The 23,136-nt window shown below is 37.0% G+C and overlaps 1 protein-coding gene across 2 annotated transcripts in view; it reads right to left on the bottom strand.

The window, feature by feature from the left end:
- Positions 1 to 2,440: 2,440 nt before the first annotated feature.
- MIGA1 (mitoguardin 1) overlaps positions 2,441 to 23,136 on the bottom strand; it is an 89,162-nt gene continuing 68,466 nt past the window's right edge. For both annotated transcript variants that reach the window (XM_066376601.1, XM_066376600.1), the window contains 8 exons: positions 18,521 to 18,639; positions 18,189 to 18,261; positions 17,410 to 17,496; positions 15,317 to 15,415; positions 13,248 to 13,382; positions 11,840 to 11,893; positions 8,790 to 8,906; positions 2,441 to 6,419 (listed from right to left, as the gene is read on the bottom strand). In XM_066376601.1, coding sequence (XP_066232698.1) covers positions 6,201 to 6,419; positions 8,790 to 8,906; positions 11,840 to 11,893; positions 13,248 to 13,382; positions 15,317 to 15,415; positions 17,410 to 17,496; positions 18,189 to 18,261; positions 18,521 to 18,639 — 903 coding nt within the window. In that variant the 3' untranslated portion in view covers positions 2,441 to 6,200. The remainder of the gene's footprint in view (positions 6,420 to 8,789; positions 8,907 to 11,839; positions 11,894 to 13,247; positions 13,383 to 15,316; positions 15,416 to 17,409; positions 17,497 to 18,188; positions 18,262 to 18,520; positions 18,640 to 23,136) is intronic.

Below are 23,136 nucleotides of genomic sequence, written 5' to 3'. Positions count from 1 at the left end.
GATTAGTGTCATCCCAATAAAGCCACAGTTGTAGGATCGACCCTGGTCAAGGCACATATAAGAATCAACCAATAAATGCAGACAAAATAGATATTTCTGTCTCTATCCTTTCTCTCTCTAAAATCAATTTAATTTTAAAAGAAAGATTAGCCAAAGAATGTACATTTATTCATTTAAAATGTCTACACTATCTATGTTTATGATGATTTCTTGCTGCGGCAACCAGCCACCAAAGTGACCCAAATGATCCTGTCTCCTAGTATTCAAACCCTTGTGTAATCTCCTCTAACACTGTGTCAGGGTTGTTCTGTGTGACTAATAGTATATGGCACAAGTAATGGTATGACACTTCTAATTCCAGGTTATAAAAGATACTCCATCTTTTGCCATGATATCTCTTCAGTTATTCACTCTGGGGAAAACCAGCCACCATGTTTTAAAGATACTCAGACAACACTGTTAAGAGGCTCATGTGGCAAGGACTTAAAGTGCCCTGACAACAGCCATGTAAGTGCACAAACTTTTTTTTTTTTTTAGTGAGAGGAAAAGAGACACAGAGAGAGAGACAGGCAGGTAGAGAGATAAGCATCAACTTGTAGTTGCATGACTTTTAGTTGTTCATTGATTGCTTCTCATATGTGCCTTCACCAGTGGGTTTCAGCAGAGCCAGTGACCTCTTGCTCAAGCAAGCGACCTTGGCCTCACGCTGGCGATCATGGGGTCACGTCTATGATCCCACACTCAAGCTGGTGAGCCTGTGCTCAGCTGGATGAGCTCGTGCTCAAGCTGGCAACCTCTGGGTTCTGGACCTGGGACCTCAGCATCCCAGGTGATTCTCTATCCACTGCACCACCACTGGCCAAGCGAGTGCACAAATCTTGGAAACAATTCCTCCAGCCCTAATCAAACCTTCAGATAAATGCAATCCCAGGAGAGACCCTAAGCTAGAAGCACCAAAACCAGCCACCCCTGGATTCCCAACCCCCAGAAACTGTGCGAAATAACATTTGTGTAAAACTGCTAAATCTAGGATAATTGTTATGCAGCAACAAATAATAAATACACCTGCTTTAACCTATTTTTAAAAATTATTCATCTTCTATCACATTAAGCATTCAGTCCTCTTTAAAGTCCCTGGGCCTATTCTCTCAGGGTTACTAAAGAATTTGCAAAGTTCTGGAAGCTATATATTCCCAGTGCTTTCATATGTCAAAGTGCTTCTTTATAATCAAGTATTATTTCAAACATAGCAAAACATAAAAGTTCCAGAATTTCCTATATATAAACGTACATTGTGAAAGGCTTTGCAACACGCATAAGAGACAGTTAGAAGCAAAACGCTGAGGTGGTGTTTGATGTACCAGTTGCTTTGTTGTGGTTTTTACGTAAAAAATAAAAAGTGTCATAGAAGAAAAGTTCACTTTTTTCCCTGAACCAAAATCAGTCCTTTCCTGCTCAAATGATGGCTACTTAAAGCTTTTCACTGTCCGGTTGCAGAAAAAAACAGCATGAACCTCTGCAAAAGAGCTGCATGGCCTGACCCACCACGTCAGTAGCGTCAGGAGAGAAGGGGATGCAAGGAGAAGTGGCAGGAAAAGTTTCCAGAACACAGAGTAGAGGAAGAAACACCACATCAAAAACAGCTGTCAAGAGCACAGCAAGAATGACAGTGGACAAACCGAGTGAGCTTACACAGAGTTCCAGCAAAGCCCTACAAACAGGGTAATAGGACACTGAGATGCCTGTTGAGAAGTATTTTAAACACACAGGAAGATGTTTTAATTGCCAAACGTTAAGTCCATGTAAGTCCCACAGCGTGTGAAGGACGACAGAGAAAACACAAGATGAGACTGAGATGCTGATCTGGTTTTCTAGTCTATCCTCAAGCCTATGTCCTAACTAGGAAGAGATTCCACTCCTATTTGCCTGGTTTGCTTATTAAATTATATACTTTAGTTCATTTAATAGTTTTAAACATATTTAATTATCCTAAAATAAACCTCATTATTAAAAGTCCCAAATCAAGAGTACTGTTTGTTCACCCAGGTAAACCCTCTCAGCATCTGGTGTCCACAGTGGTCCCCAGGCAGCGTCCCCGTCCTCGACTAAATGTGTCTGAATACCAACCAAGAAGTGGTGGCAAAGGGAGAAGTCTGAACAGGATGGATGCATGTACATCAATAGGGTACCTTTTTATTGTGTTCAATTATTAATCGAAACACTTTATTAATTAAAAGACAGTATACTGACTTCACTCATCATGAAACTGTCTTTTCTATCAGTTAATACATAAACAAAATTTTTACATTTAATTTCAATGCTTTCGCAGTTGTCTGTGTACTCTTATGCCTGTATATGTGAGGTCTTATGGAGACTGAAAGTGCGACAAAGGTGACCTTGCAATACATAAGCATTGAATAAAACAGTCAATACATCAGCAGGCTATACCATCACATTTTTATTTGGCAGTAGCAGAAATACATCCTTGTTATAGTGCTTATTTTGGCTACAGAGCCAGTGCTACTTTTTCTGCTACATAGTATTTCACTTTTACATAAATTAGTGCAGTCCTTACATTTAGAAAACAGACACATTTACTGATGTCAGCCAAATAAAGCTAATACATGGTTGTTCTGAAACTAAGCAAAACAATAACATGATACAATCATGGGAACAAAAAAAAGGATGCACTTATTTCCATTAATCATAGATTAGACAAATTCCTAAGTCCCACATATAGAGATATTTCTAAATTAGATTAATTCAAGTAAATAACCAAAATCTCTAATTCAGCCTAAATCATATAATCACTTTAAAATGCATATTCCAAATAATTTCCTAATGTGTTCACATTAAAATAAAAGCAGATTAATTTACAAACACAATTAGAATTTCTGATTATGTAAGGTCACAGGGGAAATATATTAAATGTTACTTTGGCATTCCTATTTCATATGTTTAAAGGAATGATAAAGTATTCCTTTGTAATGCAAATAATCATTCCTTAGATAATCATTTCAATAGAAAAGGTTACATCTTAAGGCAAGAAAAGTTTTAAATATTTTTTAAAAGTCAGTTAATTTAACAAATTAATATAATCATAGTAAGTAGATGTAAATAAAAAATACTACTTAATGAGAGAAAGTTCTTCAAAGTTGACTATAATGATATGAAAAAATTGGCTTCTTTTTAAAAAGATAATCTCATTTTGACATTTAAAAAGAACTAGCCTTGGCCCTGGCCAGTTGGTTCCATGGTAGAGCTTTGGCCAGCCTGGCATGTGGATGTCCCAGGTTCGATTCCCAGTCAGGGCACACAGAAGAAGTGCCCCTCTGCTTCTCCACTCCTGCCCTTCTCGTCCCCCCCCCTCCCCTCCTGCAGCCAAGGCTCAATTAGAGAGAGTTGGCCCCGGGCACTGAGAATGGCTCCTTGGCTTCAGCCTCAGGTACTAAAATGGCTCTGGTTGCAATGGAGCAAGGGCCCCAGATGGGCAGAGCATCACCCCTTGGTGGGCTTGCCAGGTGGATCCCAGTCGGGGCACATGCAGGAGTCTGTCTCTCTGCCTCCCCTCCTCTCACTAAACTAAAAATAAATAAATAAAAATAACTAGCCTTTTAGTTGAAAAAAAATGTAGAGAAACCAAAATGGGAAAAAAAATTACCAAGTATAAATCACCTGAACACTTATCTTTTTTCTTCCAGAAAACAGAAGAGGGGAAAAAAACCGTTTCTCAAGATTAATTCAAGGTCCTTATAATTTACATACGGAGTATATAATAGGACTCATGGCAAGAAGTTACTCAAAAAATGGGAATTTTCTGATAATAGTATCATGAGTAAATGTTAAACAGAGTTTTATCCTAAAAGGTTTTAAACTAGTTTAAATCTTTTAAAAAATTTTTTTAAAAACATTAACTGTTTAACCCAATTTCAAGGCAAATGAAATGGGTACATATGCCTTAAGTACTCTTCTGTGGTCAAAAACATTTTTAAGAGATGTTTCTTTTAAAAGGTCGTTTCTTCTCTTTCAATAGATAAGTTTTTCCTATACCTACTACCCTGAAATTCTATTTGGTCATTCTTGACTCTTTTGTTAAAGGCCACAAAGAAAGCATCTTACTCAAGTATATATGTAGTAGCTACCAAACCGACCAAAAACTAATCAACCTCTTGAATATATATGGGTAACTTTTTTTTAAAGATAAAATATAAAAGAAAAAAAGAACACCTTCTGGAAAGCCATTCATTTAGCTGATGAAATAAATTCCTCAGTTACCTTATATAGAAGCAGCATTATTAAATAGTGCAATTCCTCAAAATAGATTTCAAGCCGTATCTCCCTCAAATAGAAGAGTAATCAAGTTTACTGCGAGCTTTGTTTATAAAACCACATCTTAAATAATTTTTCCCTCCCCAAACAGAAAAATTAATATAAGCAAATACTGTCTTGCTTATATGACAGTGGGAATGTGTTTGCACACATGTGTCTGTATGTATGTGAATCGTTCAAGGTCAATGGTACCTCAACAAGAAGCTAAAAATATAAGATACAAATGGAAAAGTAAAACATTACATAATGGAATATTCTAGCTTTGATACCTCTAAATACTCCTCCATTAATAATAGAATTATAAATAGCCAATTCTTAAACTAAGAATATATATAAGAAAAGTCAATGAGCTACTCAAAAATCATTAGAACAATATTTCATATTGTTTAATGCTATAACCTGTACACTACAGTATGTAACACAGTACATGAAAACAGCATGAAATGCTGAATCTCATATTTTGTCTAACTACTGTTACATAAATGTGGCACATATGTAAATTTAAAACCCTAAAAGACTATGCTTTTCCCCCAACTTTCCATTTTCTATTCTTTAATCAGAAATTAGGCACTTTACTCTAAAAATGCATTCTAAAAAAATATATTTAAATCCTTCTGGGTAATTCACTCCTAAAATTAATAAAGCCCACCCACTTTAAAAACAAAATCAACAAATCCCATCTACTGATATTCTGAGTCAGCCACTCCAAATAGTGGTTTATGATTTAAACACAAAACTGGTATAACGCTGAAAGTATCTAATATATTCTAAAGAACTTTACTTATATGAACAACCCACTTGTTCATATATTTATCATAAAGGACATGAAATATACTTCCATACCATTAAATACATTTTGTTCTAGATTCATGAGGGGGAAAAAACCCTTCTTTAAAACCTCACTATGGTATAAGTATTTTTTAAATTTGAACACAGTATGTGAAAATGTGCTAAATTCTCTTTGAGAATAACCAACAACCAGTTTTGTAGAAGGAGAAAGAAGAAATGATTTTACTGTACCAAGATTAATTAACTTCAGATATTGGGAGATAGTCTCAAAGCTACACAGAAAAAATTTTAATTGCCTATCATAATTAATAAATGTTATCTTTTAAATCAATATTCATTTAAGAGAAAAAAGGCTTTAATTTATAAAAAGATAAAATAAATTTCTTTTGTCTGTTGTAACGTCTAGGAACAACAGTAATATATTTTGGCAACTGCAGTAAATCTAATATAAACTTATAACTTGTAAACTTCTCAATGTCAATTTATTTAAATGTTCTATAACAATACTCAGCCATTACAATTTCCTCAATTCAAATACAATACATAAGCAAACACACAAGCAATAATGTAAGCAGTCATAATTATACCACTACTGTCTAAACTTGATTAAACAAATAACTTTACAATTAAAAATACATTTTCAGGCAAAGTTAAGTTTGTCGACATTAGGAGTAATATATTCCAGTATGTGTGGGCCTCACAAATCTTAGCTAAAGTGTATAATTTCAAGGTGCAAAGCATAAAAATGGAGCCTTTGAGAGTAATACTAGACATTTCAGACAGTTTTGAGATGACAAATCAATTAACTCCAAGTACTGGCTTCATTTCAAGCAATATTTCTGTAAAAATATGCAACATTTCATAACTTAAATTATTACCTAAAGACTGTAAAAAGCTGCTTTGGATACACTACACAGGGATTCAATGACAGAACTTCTGTGTAAGTACAGTACGGTCACTCTTTCTTTACTAGATTTTGTTTCCCTCCCTGAGTCCATATCCACCAACTCTGTATAGTACATGTGACAGAACCAACAGTTCATATGTCACAGCACACTCAAACTGTCTTATTTTTATGGTCCTTACTGTACTTTGGCTTCCACTAGGCCACTGGACATAACAGGACCATGACTACTTATACAACTACTCGTGTGCCTCAGTGCATCAGCTCCAAGATAGGCCAGTAAAAGTTCAGTGCGGCGAATGAGTAACTGCATGAGGTCTTCAGCCAAAGTCTCTACGCTGGAATAGCGTACTTTCTCGAAGTCAAAGATGTCTTTGAGAAAGAAAAGAACCTGATTCTGGAAAATAAATACAAAACAAATTTGCACTTATTAGACCAAAATTACATTAAATCTAAATAGTTACTAATGTTGTAACATGCATTAAGTTAGGAGTCAGAAGGCCTGCATTCCAGTGCTCCTTTCTTATCTTGTTGGAAAAGGGACATTGAACAAGTGATTAAACCTCTGTGTTCTCATTTTCTCTCTCTCTTTTTTTTTACTACTACTCAGGGCTGATGTTATGATTTGAAAACATCCCTAGAAAATACCTGTAGGGGTAGGAGAGGTAGAAGAAGGTAAAGGGGGATAAATGGTGAGGAAAGGAGGTTTGACTTGGGGTGAGGAACACAACCTACAATACACAGATGATGTATTATAAAACCATACACCTGAAAACCATTTAATTAAAATTTTTTAAAAAATTTATTGACTTTAGAGAGAAATAGAAAGAAACAGAAACATTGATCTGTTCCTGTATGTGCCCCAACCAGGGATCAAACCCACAGCCTTTGCATTTTGGACAACACTCTAACCAACCAGGCCATCTGCCTAGGGCAAAACCCATATAATTTTATTAACCAATGTCACCCCAATAAATTCAATTTTAAAAAAGAAAATACCTGTAACCTCTACAGCACACTGTATAAAGGTAAGGGGTTATTATTAGTCCTTTCCCAATAACTGAAGTTTTCAATGTTACCTATGAGTACTGGTACTACTTTAAGAAGAGTAAACTAGGCTCTGACCAGTTGACTTAGTGGTAGAGCATCAGCCTGGTGTGTGGAAGTCCCGAGTTCAATTCCTGGTCAGAGCACACAGGAGAAGCAACCATCTCCTTCTCCACCCCTCCCCTTCCTCCTTCTCTCTCTCTCTTTCTGTCTCCTCTCTCTCTCTCTCTCTCTCTCCCTCCCTCCTATAGCCATGGCTCAAATGGTTTGAGCAAGTTGGCCCTGGGCACTGAGGATGGCTCCATGGCCTCACCTCAGGCACTAAAATAGCTCGGTTGCTGAGCAATGGAGCAGCAGCCCCAGGTGGGCAGAGCATCCCCCAGTAAGGGGCTTGCTGGGTGGATCCCAGTGGGTGCATGCAGGAGTCAGACTGTCTGCCTCCTCACCTCTCACTTAATAAAAAAAATTAAGAAAGAAAAAAGAATAGTAAACTACTTCCGATAATTATAATTTACGTTTTAAGTGTATATTTTTCTGTACATAAAAATACTTGACTGATCTCAGAAAAATATTTAAGATACATGCAAAATAAAAATAATTTCAGATCTCATATCAATGAAAGAAAGTTAATACTTGTGCTGAAACTCATTTTAAGCAATTGTATACTACAAACTATTAAGTCTCAGGATGCTATGCCATCATGAAAATAAAAAAATTCCGAAGAGTAAAAAACAGGAATATTTAAAATCTACCCCACAGAAATCAAATGCTAAGAAGTAGTAAGAAGGCAGAGCTCTTAGAGTCACTGGATTTTGTAACTGGAAGAGTTACCAGCAATCAACCTGTCAAGCTCCCTCGTTTTATAGATAAGAAAAGGAGGACAAAGTATGATTTGCCAGAGTCAAACTGTTCATTAATTATCATTATCCAAAATTTCCCCACTATACATACCTTACCTTACCTTAAATTTGGGAGGTTAAGTAAACTAGTCAAAAAATAGTGAGTTTTGAATGATAGGAAAATAAACATTTCCTAAATCATTTATATAAATGCTACATTAACAGAACATAAACATAATTTTATTTTTCTAATGAAGGGTATAGTAAAACATCTGAATTTTCAAACATCAAAAACTTTCAAATTCATACTTGGTTACATTTACTCCTTGAGATTCAGCCTAAACACAAGGCTACTAAAATAGTGTGACTTTTCTTGACACTCTGCCAAGCAGAAAATTCTTCAATGAGCTATGTCACTTGTGTTTTGGCAAATTTAAATTACTGACATTAAACTACAACTTTAAACTCTCATATTATTTCTCATAATTGGGATTTCATCATTCATATTACCTTGAACCAGAATTATTTCTAAATTGCCACATGAGCAATAAAGACGGATATTATTTATTTTATGAATTTCAAAGCATCCAGTCATGAAGAACAAATTGACTACAGTAACATCAAAACTCCATCCAAGAACATGCATCCATCACAGACGGAAAGGATAAGGTGATGGCCTTGCATCTACTCCAGGGTAAAGCACCAAATCTACATAATCTACTGGCACTTAAACACTGAATTTAGGTGGCTTTCATAACTTTACCTTTAAATAACTTTCTTACACACACACACACACACACACACACACACACACGAGAATACTACCTTATCGGCTCTTTGATTAAAAAAAAAGAAGAAGAAATGGTTCAATGACTACATACCTTGAAGAAGCAACATATATCATAGAGAGAATTTCTAGGACCCAAAAAACCCCAGGCTAGGACAGGGCTGATGTGCTCACAAATGGCATAAAAATGGGCAAAGAATCCATCCGGGATCTGTTAGGAAGTAAAGGAGAATTGAGTTATTTTTACCTTTTTGAATGTGTTTGCCCTTTATAAACTTAAATTGCCATCCATCATATGGCCAGCTCTTTTTGATGGAAGACCAGGGGTCAGTGATGAGCCAGTCTAGTAAGAAAGTTAATAAACTTACCAGGAGCTTTCAGTCACAGAATGTCTTCTGTAGATTTCATAACCTATCCAATAGTTTCAAATATGCTGAAAAATGTTATTTATTAAAGGTATTTTCATTTCATGAAAATACTTTTTTTAAAAAAGCAATCATATCAGTGTTGTAACCAAGCAAAAACAAGAATGGCATTGTGTTCCTTAGCAGTATAATTTTTAGGATTAATGAGACCACCATGGTATTGACTTTTAAAAAGTTCTAATCAAGCCTGATCAGCTGGTGGCACAGTGGATAAAGCATCGGCCTGGGATGCAGAGGACCCAGGTTCAAAATCTTGAGGTTGTTGGCTTGAATGCAGGCTCATCCAGTTTTAGCATAGTGGGCTCACCATCATGAGCATGGGGTTACCAGCTTGAACGTGGGATCATAGACATAACCCCATGGTTGCTGGTTTAAGCCCAAAGGTCGCTGGCTTAAGCCCAAGGTGGCTGGCTTGAGCAAGGGGTCACTAGTTTGGCTGTAGCCCCCCGGGGTCAAGGCACATATGAGAAAGCAATCAACGAACAACTAAGGAACTGCATCAAAGGATTGATGCTTCTCATCTCTCTCCCTTCCTGTCTGTCTGTCCCTCTCTCTCTGTCTCTGTCACAAAAAAAAGAAAAAAGAAATATAGGAGAATTACCAATTAATGAGTACTCATTATATTTCAGATAATGTGCTAGGTTCTATTTAATTTAATAAAATGTTCCTGAAAAAGTAGGTCATGCCAACATTTTAATATGTAAAAAGTGATACTTCAGAGGAATAAAATAACCTGCCCTAAATCACACACAGCTAGCTAGTGAAGGCCAAAAAGTTATCAGGGATGCACTGAAATTATTACTCTAGTATAAAAGATATTCTACAGATATTAAAATTCTAAACCTCGGCCCTGGCCGGTTGGCTCAGTGGTAGAGTGTCAGCCTGGTGTGCAGGAGTCCCAGGTTCGATTCCCGGCCAGGGCACACAAGAGAAGCACCCTTCTGCTTCTCCACTCCTCCCCCTCTCCTTCCTCTCTCTCTCTCTCTCTCTCTTCCTCTCCTGCAGCCAAGGCTCCATTGGAGCAAGGTTGGCCCGGGCGCTGAGTATGGCTCCATAGCCTCTGCCTCAGGCGCTAGAATGGCTCTGGTTGCAACAGAGCGGTGCCCCAGATGGGCAGAGCATCGCCCCCTGGTGGGCATGCTGGGTGGATTCCGGTCGGGCGCATGCTGGAGTCTGTCTGACTGCCTCCCCGTTTCCAACTTCAGAAAAATACAAAAAAAAGAAAAGAAAAAAAACAAACAACAAAAAAAACCTGAAAATAAAATAAAATTCTAAACCTCATACAGACTCTGTCTTAGGAGTTTTCACAGGTAAAAAGTTAGCATGGGCTGAAGTAGAAGATATGCTTCACCAAGGAAGAACTGTTGATCACCAAGTAGAAACTGTTAATTTGAATTCAACAGAAGGTAAGATTTATTTAGGTTCAGAGAATAGGGTATGGCATTCCAGGCACAGGAAGTAGTTCCTCAAGAGGTGAAGACTAGTCTAAGGCACAAGATTCATGCTAAGAAAAATAAAGTTAGATATAATGATAATATAATTATGAAAACTACCACTTATTAAACTTTTTAATGTTTACTCTTAATTTTATGTTCAAATTAAGCTATCTCATTTCATCCTTAAAACAGCCTTATGAAGCAGACATTAACTCCATTTTGCAAACAGGAAAACAATGTCAGCTGATTGTAACTTGCTCCTCCTCACACTGGCTATGTGAGAATTTAACCCCGTCTACAAGTCTGTTCCTTAGCCCTAAACCAGTGGTTCTCAAACATTACAGTTTATAATCATCATTTTGGGAACTTGTTTAAAGCCCTGGGTCTCTGGGATTATTTAAAATAAGAATTATTTTAATATATGGTCTCCAGAATTATTTTTAATAAGAAACTTCTGAAGATACTGTGAGAATGGTACTTTGGAAACACTGCACTTGGCAATACTTCAGCTACGAGGATCGGACTGGGAAATTCAGATATGATAAAATACTACAGGTAGGTGGGCAAATAATACAATAACCAACACTTGCAAAATGCACTATGCCAAACACTGTTCTAAGTATTATGCATGTAATTCTCAAAAACCCATGAGGGAGATACTAAACTCTTTTTTAGAGATGAGGAAACTAAGTTATAGAAAGGTTAAGCAGCTTACTAGAGGTCCTGGCTAGTGAGTGGTATTTGAAACCAAGCAGTCTCACTCCAGAACCACGCCCTTTCTCATGGAGTGACGGTGAGAGCAGTATGTAGTGGGTGAGACGGGCTGAAGAGTGTGCAACATGGAAACAGGATATAAACTGAGACTTTTCCGTGGAGTCTCTCATTTGAATAAAACAGCTATTAGAATCAAATCATTATTTCCCAATTGAATTACATGAAGTGGAAACCACTCTACTAAACAATTTTTGAAAATCTTAAACATCATTGAATAAAAAAACAAAAACTAAAAATCTAAAAAAAAAAGAGCTGTCTCTAACCCTAACTCTCTCCCACTTCATGGGAATCCCAGGCATGCCTCAATACTTGCTATGCTGAACTCTACATGATGTTAAGGAAGGAGGAGAAAGAATTCCAAAAAGGAGAAGTCAACTATGTAGCAATAAGTCACTTATCTAGCTTTAGGGATGGTCCTTATGACCTGCCATTTCCACTGGAGAACTGTCTCAGCTGTTTTCTTGACAGGAGCCTCAAATTCCTTAACAAAGAAGTCCCAGGTATTTTACCTTCATCTGTTGCCTTTTCTGTTTCAGCACCGACCAACAACTTGAAGCCACAGCCTAAATATATGTACAGGGGAAAAAGCAAGACTTAAATTTATAACTATATAAACTTTCCATTTAGAAGAGTATTAGAGATTCAAAGTTGATGGGTCTAAAATGTTCAAAACATTAACTATTAATAAGTATTAGTCCAGGTCCCTTCTATCTTTTGTAAATATTTGTGAAAGGGTGTTGTTTTTATAAATTTTAAAAATAAATACAAAGTCTCTAGAGATAAAAAGTGCTGAACTCTGGCACAATGACCTTGGCAATTATAATACAACTCTCAGACTTCTTAAATTCTGTTCCTATAGGAAAAGAGTAAAAATATGTATACACAGAATCACATACACAATGAGTGTTTTATGCATAACAATGCAAAGTGCCTTTTTCCCCCAAGAATAGTACTATTGGAAATAACTGTGGGAAAAGCTAATAGTTTATCCAAATGAAGAACTAAAAAATACAACTATAATGACAGACAAAACACCCAAATGGATTCCAAATAAATCTGACCCTACTGTGGAATGACCCAACTTTGATGAAGGTTAATTTACCAAATTAGTTATGGAAATGAACATAACATGCACCTTTTTTAATGGCTAACACATATTTTGAAGTAAAAGCGGATTTATTAAAACTTTTGAAATTTAATATCAGGAATTCGCAAAATAATTGTGAAATAGCCCACTGGAACATTTTTTAAAGGTATTCAAACTTCATCATGAATATCTATCTATCCCACCTACTTTTAGGTACACACTAAAAGCCCAACAAAAAAACAATGTCAAATATAAATTTGAGTATGAAAAAACTGAAAACATTCTAAGTAACTGAAAACATTCTAAGTATAGAATATAATTTAAACCTGTTTTCTTAGGGAGGGACACATGCTTATTTGTTTCTCCCTTAATTTTTAATAGAATTTAGAACATGAATTCCCATATTTTTCTCTAAAAATATATACATTGTCTTTTGACTAGAGCTGTTATATTTCAGTTTAGTCATAGAGCCATTTCAGTTATAACCAATTTTTTTATTAGGCCAGAACTAGTATGAAGCCTGAGGTAGTGTTTTTGGTTTTGTTTTTAGATCTAAAGAAATACTCAGTACTTTAGGTGAAGGCTAGGGCTGAGAGAGAGCCAAGAAGGAAATCCCTCTGAAGATGTTATGTATTATACACATCTGATCCCAATGTCAAAGGGTGAGCTCAGTGTCCACACTTCATTCTATAGGCAATTTGCATGAAATCTTATTAATCTTCCCAGTTCCGTCCATTTTTCATTAAATTTACAGGGCTGAGCAAGATAAACCACCACTTAGAGTTTCTTTTTTTTTAATTGAACTTAATGGGAGATGCTGGTCCACTTACGGTTTCTTTGAAGGAGGAGTTTAGCCAGCGATTATTTACTACATTCTGTATAGCTGTGGGTGGGTTTTCTAAATCTTCAAAGGAATCCATTAGTATAAAATCCAGAACAACATCATAAAAATTGAGATTTTTCACCTGCATTAAATTATGAGTTAAAACAGAAATTATTATTACATAGAGCTAAAATAAACTCTGAGCCAGGGCTTCATATTTTGTAACAGCTCGGTGTGTTTAATATTGATAGGTTATATCTCTGACAAACAGAGAGGAAGAAGAGAGACACAGGAAAACAACTCAACCCCTGAAACTGCAAGTCACATGACAGCTACTCCTTTTTTGATCCCATCAGGTGAAATTAATCTCTCCCTGCACTCTATTCTAGGTATCCTTTGTGCTTTTATTATGGAATCCACAAAGTTCATTCTGCTTTGTTATTGAGTTAATGGTATGGTCTGCCCTTCCCACCACATCGTGAACCTCTTGCTCTGCCCTTCATTCATGCTACTGTATCGTGCTACATGCCGTATGAGGCGCTCAGACTTACAGAGTAAACGAGATGCTTAGAGTTTAGTGGAGGAAACCAACAAATAATCTCGCAAAGACACAATTACAAACTGTGATAAGCACAGTTAAGGTATTGTGAGAACTTATGGTGGAGGTCCTAATCTAGACTGGACGTCACAGAGGGCATTCTTCAGGGAAGCATCCAGGTACAGGAAATGCCTCGTCAAGGACTTTAGGGTCAGAATGGAACACAGTGATGTTGAGTCAAAGAAAGTCACAGCAATTGTGCTGTAGCTCGCTCTACAGAGAGCACAGAGGCGAGGCAAGGAGGAAGGGACAACTGCTGCAGAGTTTACGGCCCGTGGTAGTGATTTTGGATTTTATCTTCACAGTATTTCAGAGGGGCAGTGATGGAGTGGATGGATGAGGAGATTTCTCTTTTCTAAAGACCATTTGGCAGCACCGCGGACAGTGGAGTGGAGAGGAGAAAGTGACGGCGGGGAGAGGAGCAGGCAGAGGATCAGGAAGGCGACTGTGTAGGCCAGGGAAAGACAAGTTACTCAGACTACAGTGGGGCTGGCAGGAATAGAGAAAAGTTGAAGAAATTAAAAGATATTTAGAAGTTTAAACTGACAAAACTTAAGAGAGGAAAGCATAAAGTAGGTGAGGACCAGGGAGGTGTAAAGGAGTCCCAGCTTACCGGCCTGCACAGCCGAATAGACACTAATTCCTTCACCACGCAAGGGAACACTGGAGAAGGAAAGACTATGCCTCTGGTCTCTGTTCCTGCTGTTTTCTCTGCATAGAAAGCTTTTTAGCCCCGTGCAAACTACTTCTTTAAGTTTCCATTACAACGAAATGTTCCAGGGTCATCATGTACTTTCCCTATTCCAGTGCTGAAATCAGCCATTTCTCCAAGGAGTCCTAGTTTTCTTTTTTTAGTGGAGAGTAGCACACAGAAGCCAAGATCTGTGTGCCCTCGAGGAGTAATTTCTTTTGAGATATTACTGCTCCCAGACCCTCTCAGTGAAGAGAGCTGGGAAGTGTATATGCAAGCCTTTATATCTATTTCTATATCTGCCTATATCTATTATGAACTATGAATTCACAATGACAGCTCCCAATCCAATCCAAGCTTTTTATACTTCCCTTCTCCAACATTAAGAAGCCTGGCTCAATTATTCTCAATATATTAGTTTGATCCTGTATATGGAGCCAATATCCCAGTGAGCTGCCCATCTGAAACCATTTCTGTGCAGGCCACCATCACTGCCCTGCTAGGGCCCGCTCTTGACTTTTAGGAAGAAGAAAAGAAGGAAGGGAGGGAGGGAAGGAGAGAGGGAGGGAGGGAATAGAAAGGCTTTTAAAAAAACAATCATTTTCAATTGCTGCCCCCATGTATAAAGCCTGTGGTTGCTATTGTTTATGACTCTGTCATAACCACCACCACGTAATGGATTTTACTGTCAGTTTAACAAGGGCAAGGAAAGAGTGGCTTTAAATTATGCAAATACTATGTATGAATAACTAAGGGAAATAACTATTATTTAAAAATCTGAACTTACTCCTCTAGCAGAAAGCTCCATTTCAGTACTATCCCAGTGATCAGTCTGCTCTAAAAAATAGATCATTTCGTCAAAAACATCTTCAAACTTCTTTGGATTCTGCAGAAGAAAACAATATTTTAATCCTAAACTAAACTTCACAATAAGTCTCTCAAGCCTGCTAAGTAAATGAGTTACTTTTCAAGTACATTTGTTAGCTCTTCATTCTATTGGATTACTAAATTAAAATACATTTTCAAGGTATGTCATATTCATTTGGCTAAATGTTCTTTTTTTATTTTTTAGATTAAAAAAATTTATTGATTTTAGAGAAAGGTGAGAGAGGGAGAGAGTGAAAGGGGAGGGGGATGGGAAGCATCAATCGCTTCTTGTCTGTGCCCAGACCAAGCACGCCCGGGGTTTCGAACTGGCGACCACAGTGTTCCAAGGTCAACACTTGATCCACTGTGCCACCACGCTCAGATATATATATATGCCTACTTAGATCAGTCCTTAAGATGAAAACTTGGTGGCAGAAGATACCATCTGATGCTTTTAATGCAGTTCTGCCCCTTTAGGGTGAATTCTAGTTCAAACCACTGGGTTTCTGTCCTGGGGAATGCCAGGAAAGTAACATAAAATTAACACTGAGAATTGTAATTGGTTAATATCCTCTTTCAGTTATTTTGCACTTCATTAAAAATTTGCTTTCCCATTTAGCATTTATTTAATCATCATAAAAAAACCTTTGAACGAGCGTACCATAAATATAATTCTATTATACAAATGACAGGGCTGAGGTTCAAACAGATTGAGTCTGAAATCCAGGTGTTCAAACGGCTCAAGGAAAGAAAGTCTGTTTGACTTCAGTTTTCCTCAGTATCTGGACACCCCGTGCAGACCAAAGAGTGGATCCTTATAGTCTTAATGAAGTTCTTTTCCTTGCACCTGCCTCATTCAGTCCCATGAAGATGAGTTAAAGTAAGAGGCAGCTCAATCTGTATTTCAGATATCTGAGATCTATGGTATTTCCTAGAAACTTCTTACTGAACAGGATTAAAGAAGGTAAGAGAAGAGGATTTGAAATAATAATAGTAGTGGTTGTTAGTGGATCTAATAATGATTCTCACTGTGCCATTCATAGACTTTATGACAAAATGGGAATAATTTATGAAAAACAACTGGACAAAACAGAGTAGGTTTTATACATAGAAGATAATTCAGCCTAAACAAAAAATCAACACTCTTTGGGTTATTCACTTAATTTTTTTGTTTGTTTTTTCCAAGTGACAGTAAGGGAGATACAGAGACAGACTCCCACATGCGCCCGATGGGGATCTACCCAGCAACCCCTGTCTGGGGCTGATGCTCTGCCCATCTTGGGCCATGCTCCAACCAAGCTATTTTTATTGCCTGAGATGGAAGCTCCACAGAGCCATCCTCAGCGCCTGGGGCCAATGTGCTCCAACCAATCAAGCCATGGCTGTGGCAGGGGAAGAGCAAGAGAGAGGGCGGGGGAGAGAATTAAATGGTCACTTCTCCTGTGTGCCCTAACAGGGAATTCAACCCAGGACATCCACACACCTGGCCAAGGCTCTACCACTGAGCCAACTGGCCAGGGCGGGTTATTTATTTTCAGTATGTGAACCTTTGCGACCATCTACCAAAACTATTTCTTTTATTAAAAATTTAATGTATTTTTGCCTGACCAGGCAGTGGTGCAGTGGATAGAGTGTTGGACTGGGATGCAGAGGACCCAGGTTCAAGACCCCGAGGTTGCCAGCTTGAGTGCGGGCTCATCTGGTTTGAGCAAGGCTCCTCACCAGCTGGATATAAGGTCGCTGGTTTGAGCAAGGGGTTACTCGGTCTGCTGCAGCCCCACGGTCAAGGCACATATGAGAAAGCAATCAATGAACAACTAAGGTACCACAACGAAAAACTGATGATTGATGCTTCTCATCTCTCTCCATTCCTGTCTGTCTGTCCCTATCTATCCCTCTCTCTGACTTTCTCTCTGTGTCTGTAAAAAAACAAAAATAAAAAATAAATAAATGTATTTTAATCTTAAGTTCAACAGAAACAACAATAAAAAACTTGCCAACAAAACAAGTTACCTTTCGTGCTTTCACAATTAGTGCTGATAAAATTTTCCTTCCAGTCTCAGCAAGGAATATCCTGTTGGCTGTTTCTGAGAGAATAACCTGAAAAAATATCCACCCCCAAAGAAAAAGAGACCTGTAATAAATTTGCAGGGACATTTGACTTTATAGCACATCTATGCACACATAAGCCTAAAGCAGTCAAGTGCATTATGTGTGGCACTATTTCAGCATGCAGACCACAGAGGAAGTTATAATTTACTAAAATAAAATGAGCTCTTGAAGCCTATAATCAAAAAAGATTAAAGGGAGATAAATCTGAATTTAAATTCTGTTTGATTTAATATTAGAAAGTCTAGAATAAATGGTAATAGCCCCAAAACATAAAAAAATAAAGATAATTTTGTTGTTTAATGACCTTATTTCATTTTAGGTAATCAATGATTTTACTGTTGATTCAAATAAAAAACAATCTAGAACACATATTAATTGATAATTTAGAAAAAGAGGATTTTTATTGTAAGCTGCCATTTGCACACATCTCCAGCACCAAAATATCCTGCTTTGACAAAGTGTGGTAGACCCGGGAAGCTATGGCAGAGGACAATGACAAGGAAGCCAAACAAAGGGAAACCGCAGGCAGAAATAATCAACTTGGTAAACTTCATATTTACCATTCAGAATAAGAATAACAAAGAGCAAAGAGCTGTCCTGTGTATATGTAGCTGGACTCTACAGCCTGAGGGTGGGGACAACTGGCTGGGTAAAGTCACTTAATGTTAAAAAAAAAATACCTGAAAAGCCTGTCGAATACAGTGAAGTTTGGCAAGAAAATCACTGTCTCCTAGGCACTCCAGCATTTCAGTTCTATGTAATAAACAGGGGAGACAACTGTTACACTCCATTCAAGAGCAAGCCTACTACAAATGTGGACTCAAATAAGGCTTAACCTCAGGTCCTTAATATAAAACATATGTCTTTTCAATACTGACTAAACATGTTAAAAATTTTTTTGAGCCTAAAAGCACTTTCTCCTATTCTCAGGAACATTTAAAATAAGAATCAAACAAATATAGCAACAGTACCTTAATATTTTTCATAATCATAAGCAAAACTGAAAGGATACCTAAGCACTCTTGAGTAAATTTTTCCTTCTTCAACTAAATGCATGGCTTCTTCGTAAATAGGGCAGTGGCAGAGCGACTCCAGGCTGTAAGCATGCCTTGCGTCTCTGTGCTCTGCAAGCTAAGCATTACAGTCAGTTAGAACAGACTACGGTGATATAAGAAAAAAATCTAAAAGATAGAAAATAGGCTTTTACTTACATCAAAATATGCTCAATTTGATTAAACCATAAACATCATTCAATATGATTTATAGCTAGTAAGATCTGAATTCATTTTATTTCAAAATTTAGTTATAAAAAAGAGAAAACTTTGTAACAAGCTTAGGTCATTTTGAATCCACAGGGTGCACAGAAAAGCAGTTTAACTTATAGTTCACAAGCAAAAAATAAATGTAGACAAAGCACTGGAAAAAAGAAACAGAAGAAGACTTTGTCATCTGAAGAATGCTTAAACATATTTTAACTCACAATTATAAATGAAGTAAAACTTTCTACAAAAACACTAAAATAACCTCAATTTGACCAATTCTAAGGAATTTTTCTTATATGTATCTTTGACTCACCTTCGTATAACTGAAAAATAGTCATGAGCCAATAACTCTACAAATGCAATTCCAATTTTCTGACAGTTCATTAAACAACAACTGCAAACACTATAGAGTAGCCAGCTAAGCAAAAACCCTTTAGAATAATTTTATTTTTCAATACCATGTGATTCATTTAAATGGCACACTGTAGGGTTTTAAATTTTTTTTAATAGCAACTTTATTGAGATATAATTAACATACCATAAAATTCACCCTTTTATACAACTCAGTGGTTTTTAGAACAGTAGTCTAAAATTCCATAAATAAACAATTCATAAGTTTTAAATTGTGTGCCGATGTGAGTAGCACGATGAACTCACACTGTCCCACTCCACTGCTCTAGATGCAATTCATCCCTCTGACAGATGTGTCCACACTGTATGAATGACCTGCCCGTTAGTCGCTGCCCGCCATCTCAGTTACCATAAAACAGTCACCGAATCTCAGCACTTACATTCAAGTAACCCTTATTTTATTTAATAATGGCCCCAAACCATAAGAGTAGTGATGCTAGCAATTCAGATATGCTAAATAGAAGCTGTAAATTGCTCCCTTTAAGTAAAGGTATAGGGACACCCATGGTATGCATAGGTTTTGGTATTATCTATAGTTTGAGGCACCTATTGGGGAGGTCTTGAAATACATCCCCTGTGGGTAAGGGGGGACTTCTGTGTATATTCACTGGGTTGTGCAATCGGCACCACTTTCAAATTCCAAAATATTTTTTATCACTCCAACAAGAAACCCCCTACCGTTCGCAGTTACTCCACATTCCTCCTTCTCTCTAGCCCCTGGAAATCATTCATCTACTTTTAGTCTCTACAGAATTTCCTACTTTGGAAACTTCATATAAATGGAACAATATGTGGCCTTTTGTGTTTGACTTATTTCATTAACATTATGTTTTTAGTGTAAATTTATGATGTAATATGTTTCAGTACTTCTTTCTTATGCCTGAATGGTATGGATATAGCACATTCTGTTATTACTCATTGACAGATATTTGGGTTGTTTCCACCTTTTGGGTATCATTAATAAGGCTGCTCTGAACATTGTGTACAAGATTTTTATGTTTTCAATTCTACTTAATATATATCTAAGAATAGAAGGGTCAGATGGTAACTCTATGTTTATCTTTTAGAGGAGCTGCCAAACTGTCTTGCAATGTGGCCATACCAGTTTCCATTCCTACAGCAATGAATAATAACTCAAATCTTTCCATATCTTTGGAACAATTATTGTCCATCTTTTTTATTATAAGCACCCTAGTATATATGAACATAAAGTGGTTTAATTTCCCTAATGACTAATGACGGTGAACATCTTTCATCTCCTTATTGGCCTTTGTATATCTTCTTTACAGAAATGGCTATTCAAATCCTTTGAGCATTTTAAAACTAGGTTGTCTATTGTTGACTTGTAACAGTTCTTTATATATTCTAGAGATGTCTTTTATAAAATACACAGTTTACAAATGTTTTCTCCCAATCTATACTATCTCTTTTACTTTCTTGTCCTTTGGATGTACAAAAGTTCTTACTTTTGCCAAATTCCAATTAATCTTTTTTTTCCTTTTTTCTGCCTTAACTTTTACGTCCTACTTCTATAGAATATCCAGGTCAGAAGGCTTCCAGTCAGGATGGCAAATAGTATAGATTCATTTTCTTCTCTGTTTTTTTTAAAAGATTTTGTTTACTGATTTTAGAGAGAGAAGAGCGAGAGAGAGAAGGGGGAAGAGGAGCAGGAAGCATCAACTCATAGTATTTGCTTCTCATATGTGCCTTGACCAGGCAAGCCCAGGGTTTCGAACCAGCAAACTCAGCGTTCCAGGTCGACACTTTATCCACTGTGCCACCACAGTCCAGGTGCTAATGAAGTGTTTTGAGGCAAAAAAAAAAAAACAAAAAAAAAACAAAAACAACTAACAGGTTTAAAAAAATAACTTACAATGGAAAATCTTTAGATATTAAATAGTTTAAAGTTTTGTACCGCTGTCAAAACAAATAGTATCTCTCTACATCTACTAGTACAAAAAAATCCTAACAAGGAAACTGGAGCTCCAATTAAACTCTACATATTATAATAATATACTAATAAGAAGTGAACAAATCCAACAATAAGAGATTCCAGAGTCAAATCTTGATTTATTGGTCTACCATGCTTATTTGGCTGAGGTGTTCATTTAAATAGGTCTCTTAAAATAGGCTTTCAGCTGTGAAAATACATCATATTGAAGATTTAATATTACTTAACTAAAATTATTATCAATTCTTCTTAAGAGACAATGATAACTCAGAAACATTTATTTAAATCATGAATCTTAAGTTTTTTATAGCAAAAAGCAAATCACTAAAATAATGGCTTAAATTCTCATTTTAGAATATAGTTTTTAGGAAGGATTTTTTGACAAAATTTCCAAAAACTTTAAATGGTTTCTGAAAAGATGAACGTTTCATGAGAGCTGAGATGTGGCTTCAAAGGTCAATAACACAATTTAATCCCAGCATACGAAAACGGGCAATTTACCATGAAATAGGGTTCTTCCTTTTCTTTTTTCTTTTTTGTGCTAGCTGAAACTTTTTTAATGTCCTTTATTTCTCAGTTATTCTTTCCCCAAAAAGGTTACATTTCAAAAACTCATTTTAAAATTTTCAAACAGAAAAGTAATACTCTTATGGTTTCCACCAAAGCACCATCCCACTTTATTATTCAATAGTTATCTCCCATAGTTCACAAGTGCCATAAAAATAACCATGTAGGAAATCAAACAAGTCAATAACAACAACAGCAACAGTAAAAAATAGACAAAATAGATAAAACCCACTAAGGTACCAACCAGTAAAAACAATGTTTTGGGATTAGCTGAAGGTTCCAAACATCCTAAATGACTTCTCCCTTTCCCTCCATGAGGTGCAAGAGGGGCTGGGTCTTTTCTTCCTTGCGAAGCAATGACTGCTGAATGTAAAGCCTCAATGCTTTTAAAAGCCTCTGAACAACCATGAAAGAAACATTCAAAGTCTCAAAACTATCATAAGTTGGTTAATGAAATAAGCTAAGTTTCATCTTAATATGGATGATTTTTATACACGTTTACATTTTCCTTTCAGATCAACCTCCTACAATTACAAATAGAACTTACAGTTAAAAAAGCAAGTTGAGCCTGGTCTGTGGTGGTACAGAGGATAGAGCATTGACCTGGAATGCTGAGGTCACTGGTTCAAAACCCTGGGCTTGCCTGGTCAAGGCACATACGACAAGCAATCAATGAACAACTACAGTGAAGCAATTGTGATTTGATACTTATCACTCCACTCCCTCCTCTCTCTGTAAAATCAATAAATAAAATCTTTAAAAAAAAGAAAGCTGACTGTATATACTATATACTCTATCTCACTAATAGAAAAAATAAAAAAGGAAATAACAACCTTCCAAAATGGCCATCAATGATTCTCTCCTCCTAGTAATACCTCACTCCATGCTCAACAGGGCCAACATGTGTAACCAATAGGATATTCTAGAAATGATGGAGTGTGATTTCTTTTCTTTTTTTTAGCAAGAGAGACAGAGAGAGGGACAGATAGGGACAGACAGACAGAAAGGGAGAGAGATGAGAAGCATCAGTTCTTTGTTGGGGCACCTTAGCTGTTCATTGATTGCTTTCTCATATGTGCCTTGACTGGGAGGCTACAGCAGATCAAGTGACCCCTTGCTCAAGCCAGTGACCTTGGGCTCAAGTCAGAAACCTTGGGCTTCAAGCCAGTGACTTTTGGGCTCAAGCCAGCGACCATGGGGCCATGTCTATGATCCCATTCTCAAGTCAGCGACCCCATGCTCAAGCTGGTGAACCCATGCTCAAGCCAGGTGAGCCCGCACTCAAGCCAGGTAAGCTCGCACTCACGCCAGATGAGCCCGCACTCAAGCCGGCAAGCTTGGGGCTTGAAATCCTGGTCCTCTACATCCCAGTCCGACGCTCTATCTACCGTGCCACTACCTGGTCAGGCTGGAGTGTGATTTCTGAGGCTAGATCAT

The sequence above is a fragment of the Saccopteryx leptura genome, chromosome 3 (genome assembly GCF_036850995.1).
Source record: "Saccopteryx leptura isolate mSacLep1 chromosome 3, mSacLep1_pri_phased_curated, whole genome shotgun sequence".
In the NCBI taxonomy this organism is placed as follows: domain Eukaryota; kingdom Metazoa; phylum Chordata; class Mammalia; order Chiroptera; family Emballonuridae; genus Saccopteryx; species Saccopteryx leptura.
Note: the sequence above shows the minus strand (reverse complement) of the source record. Positions and strands in the feature narration are given on the sequence as shown.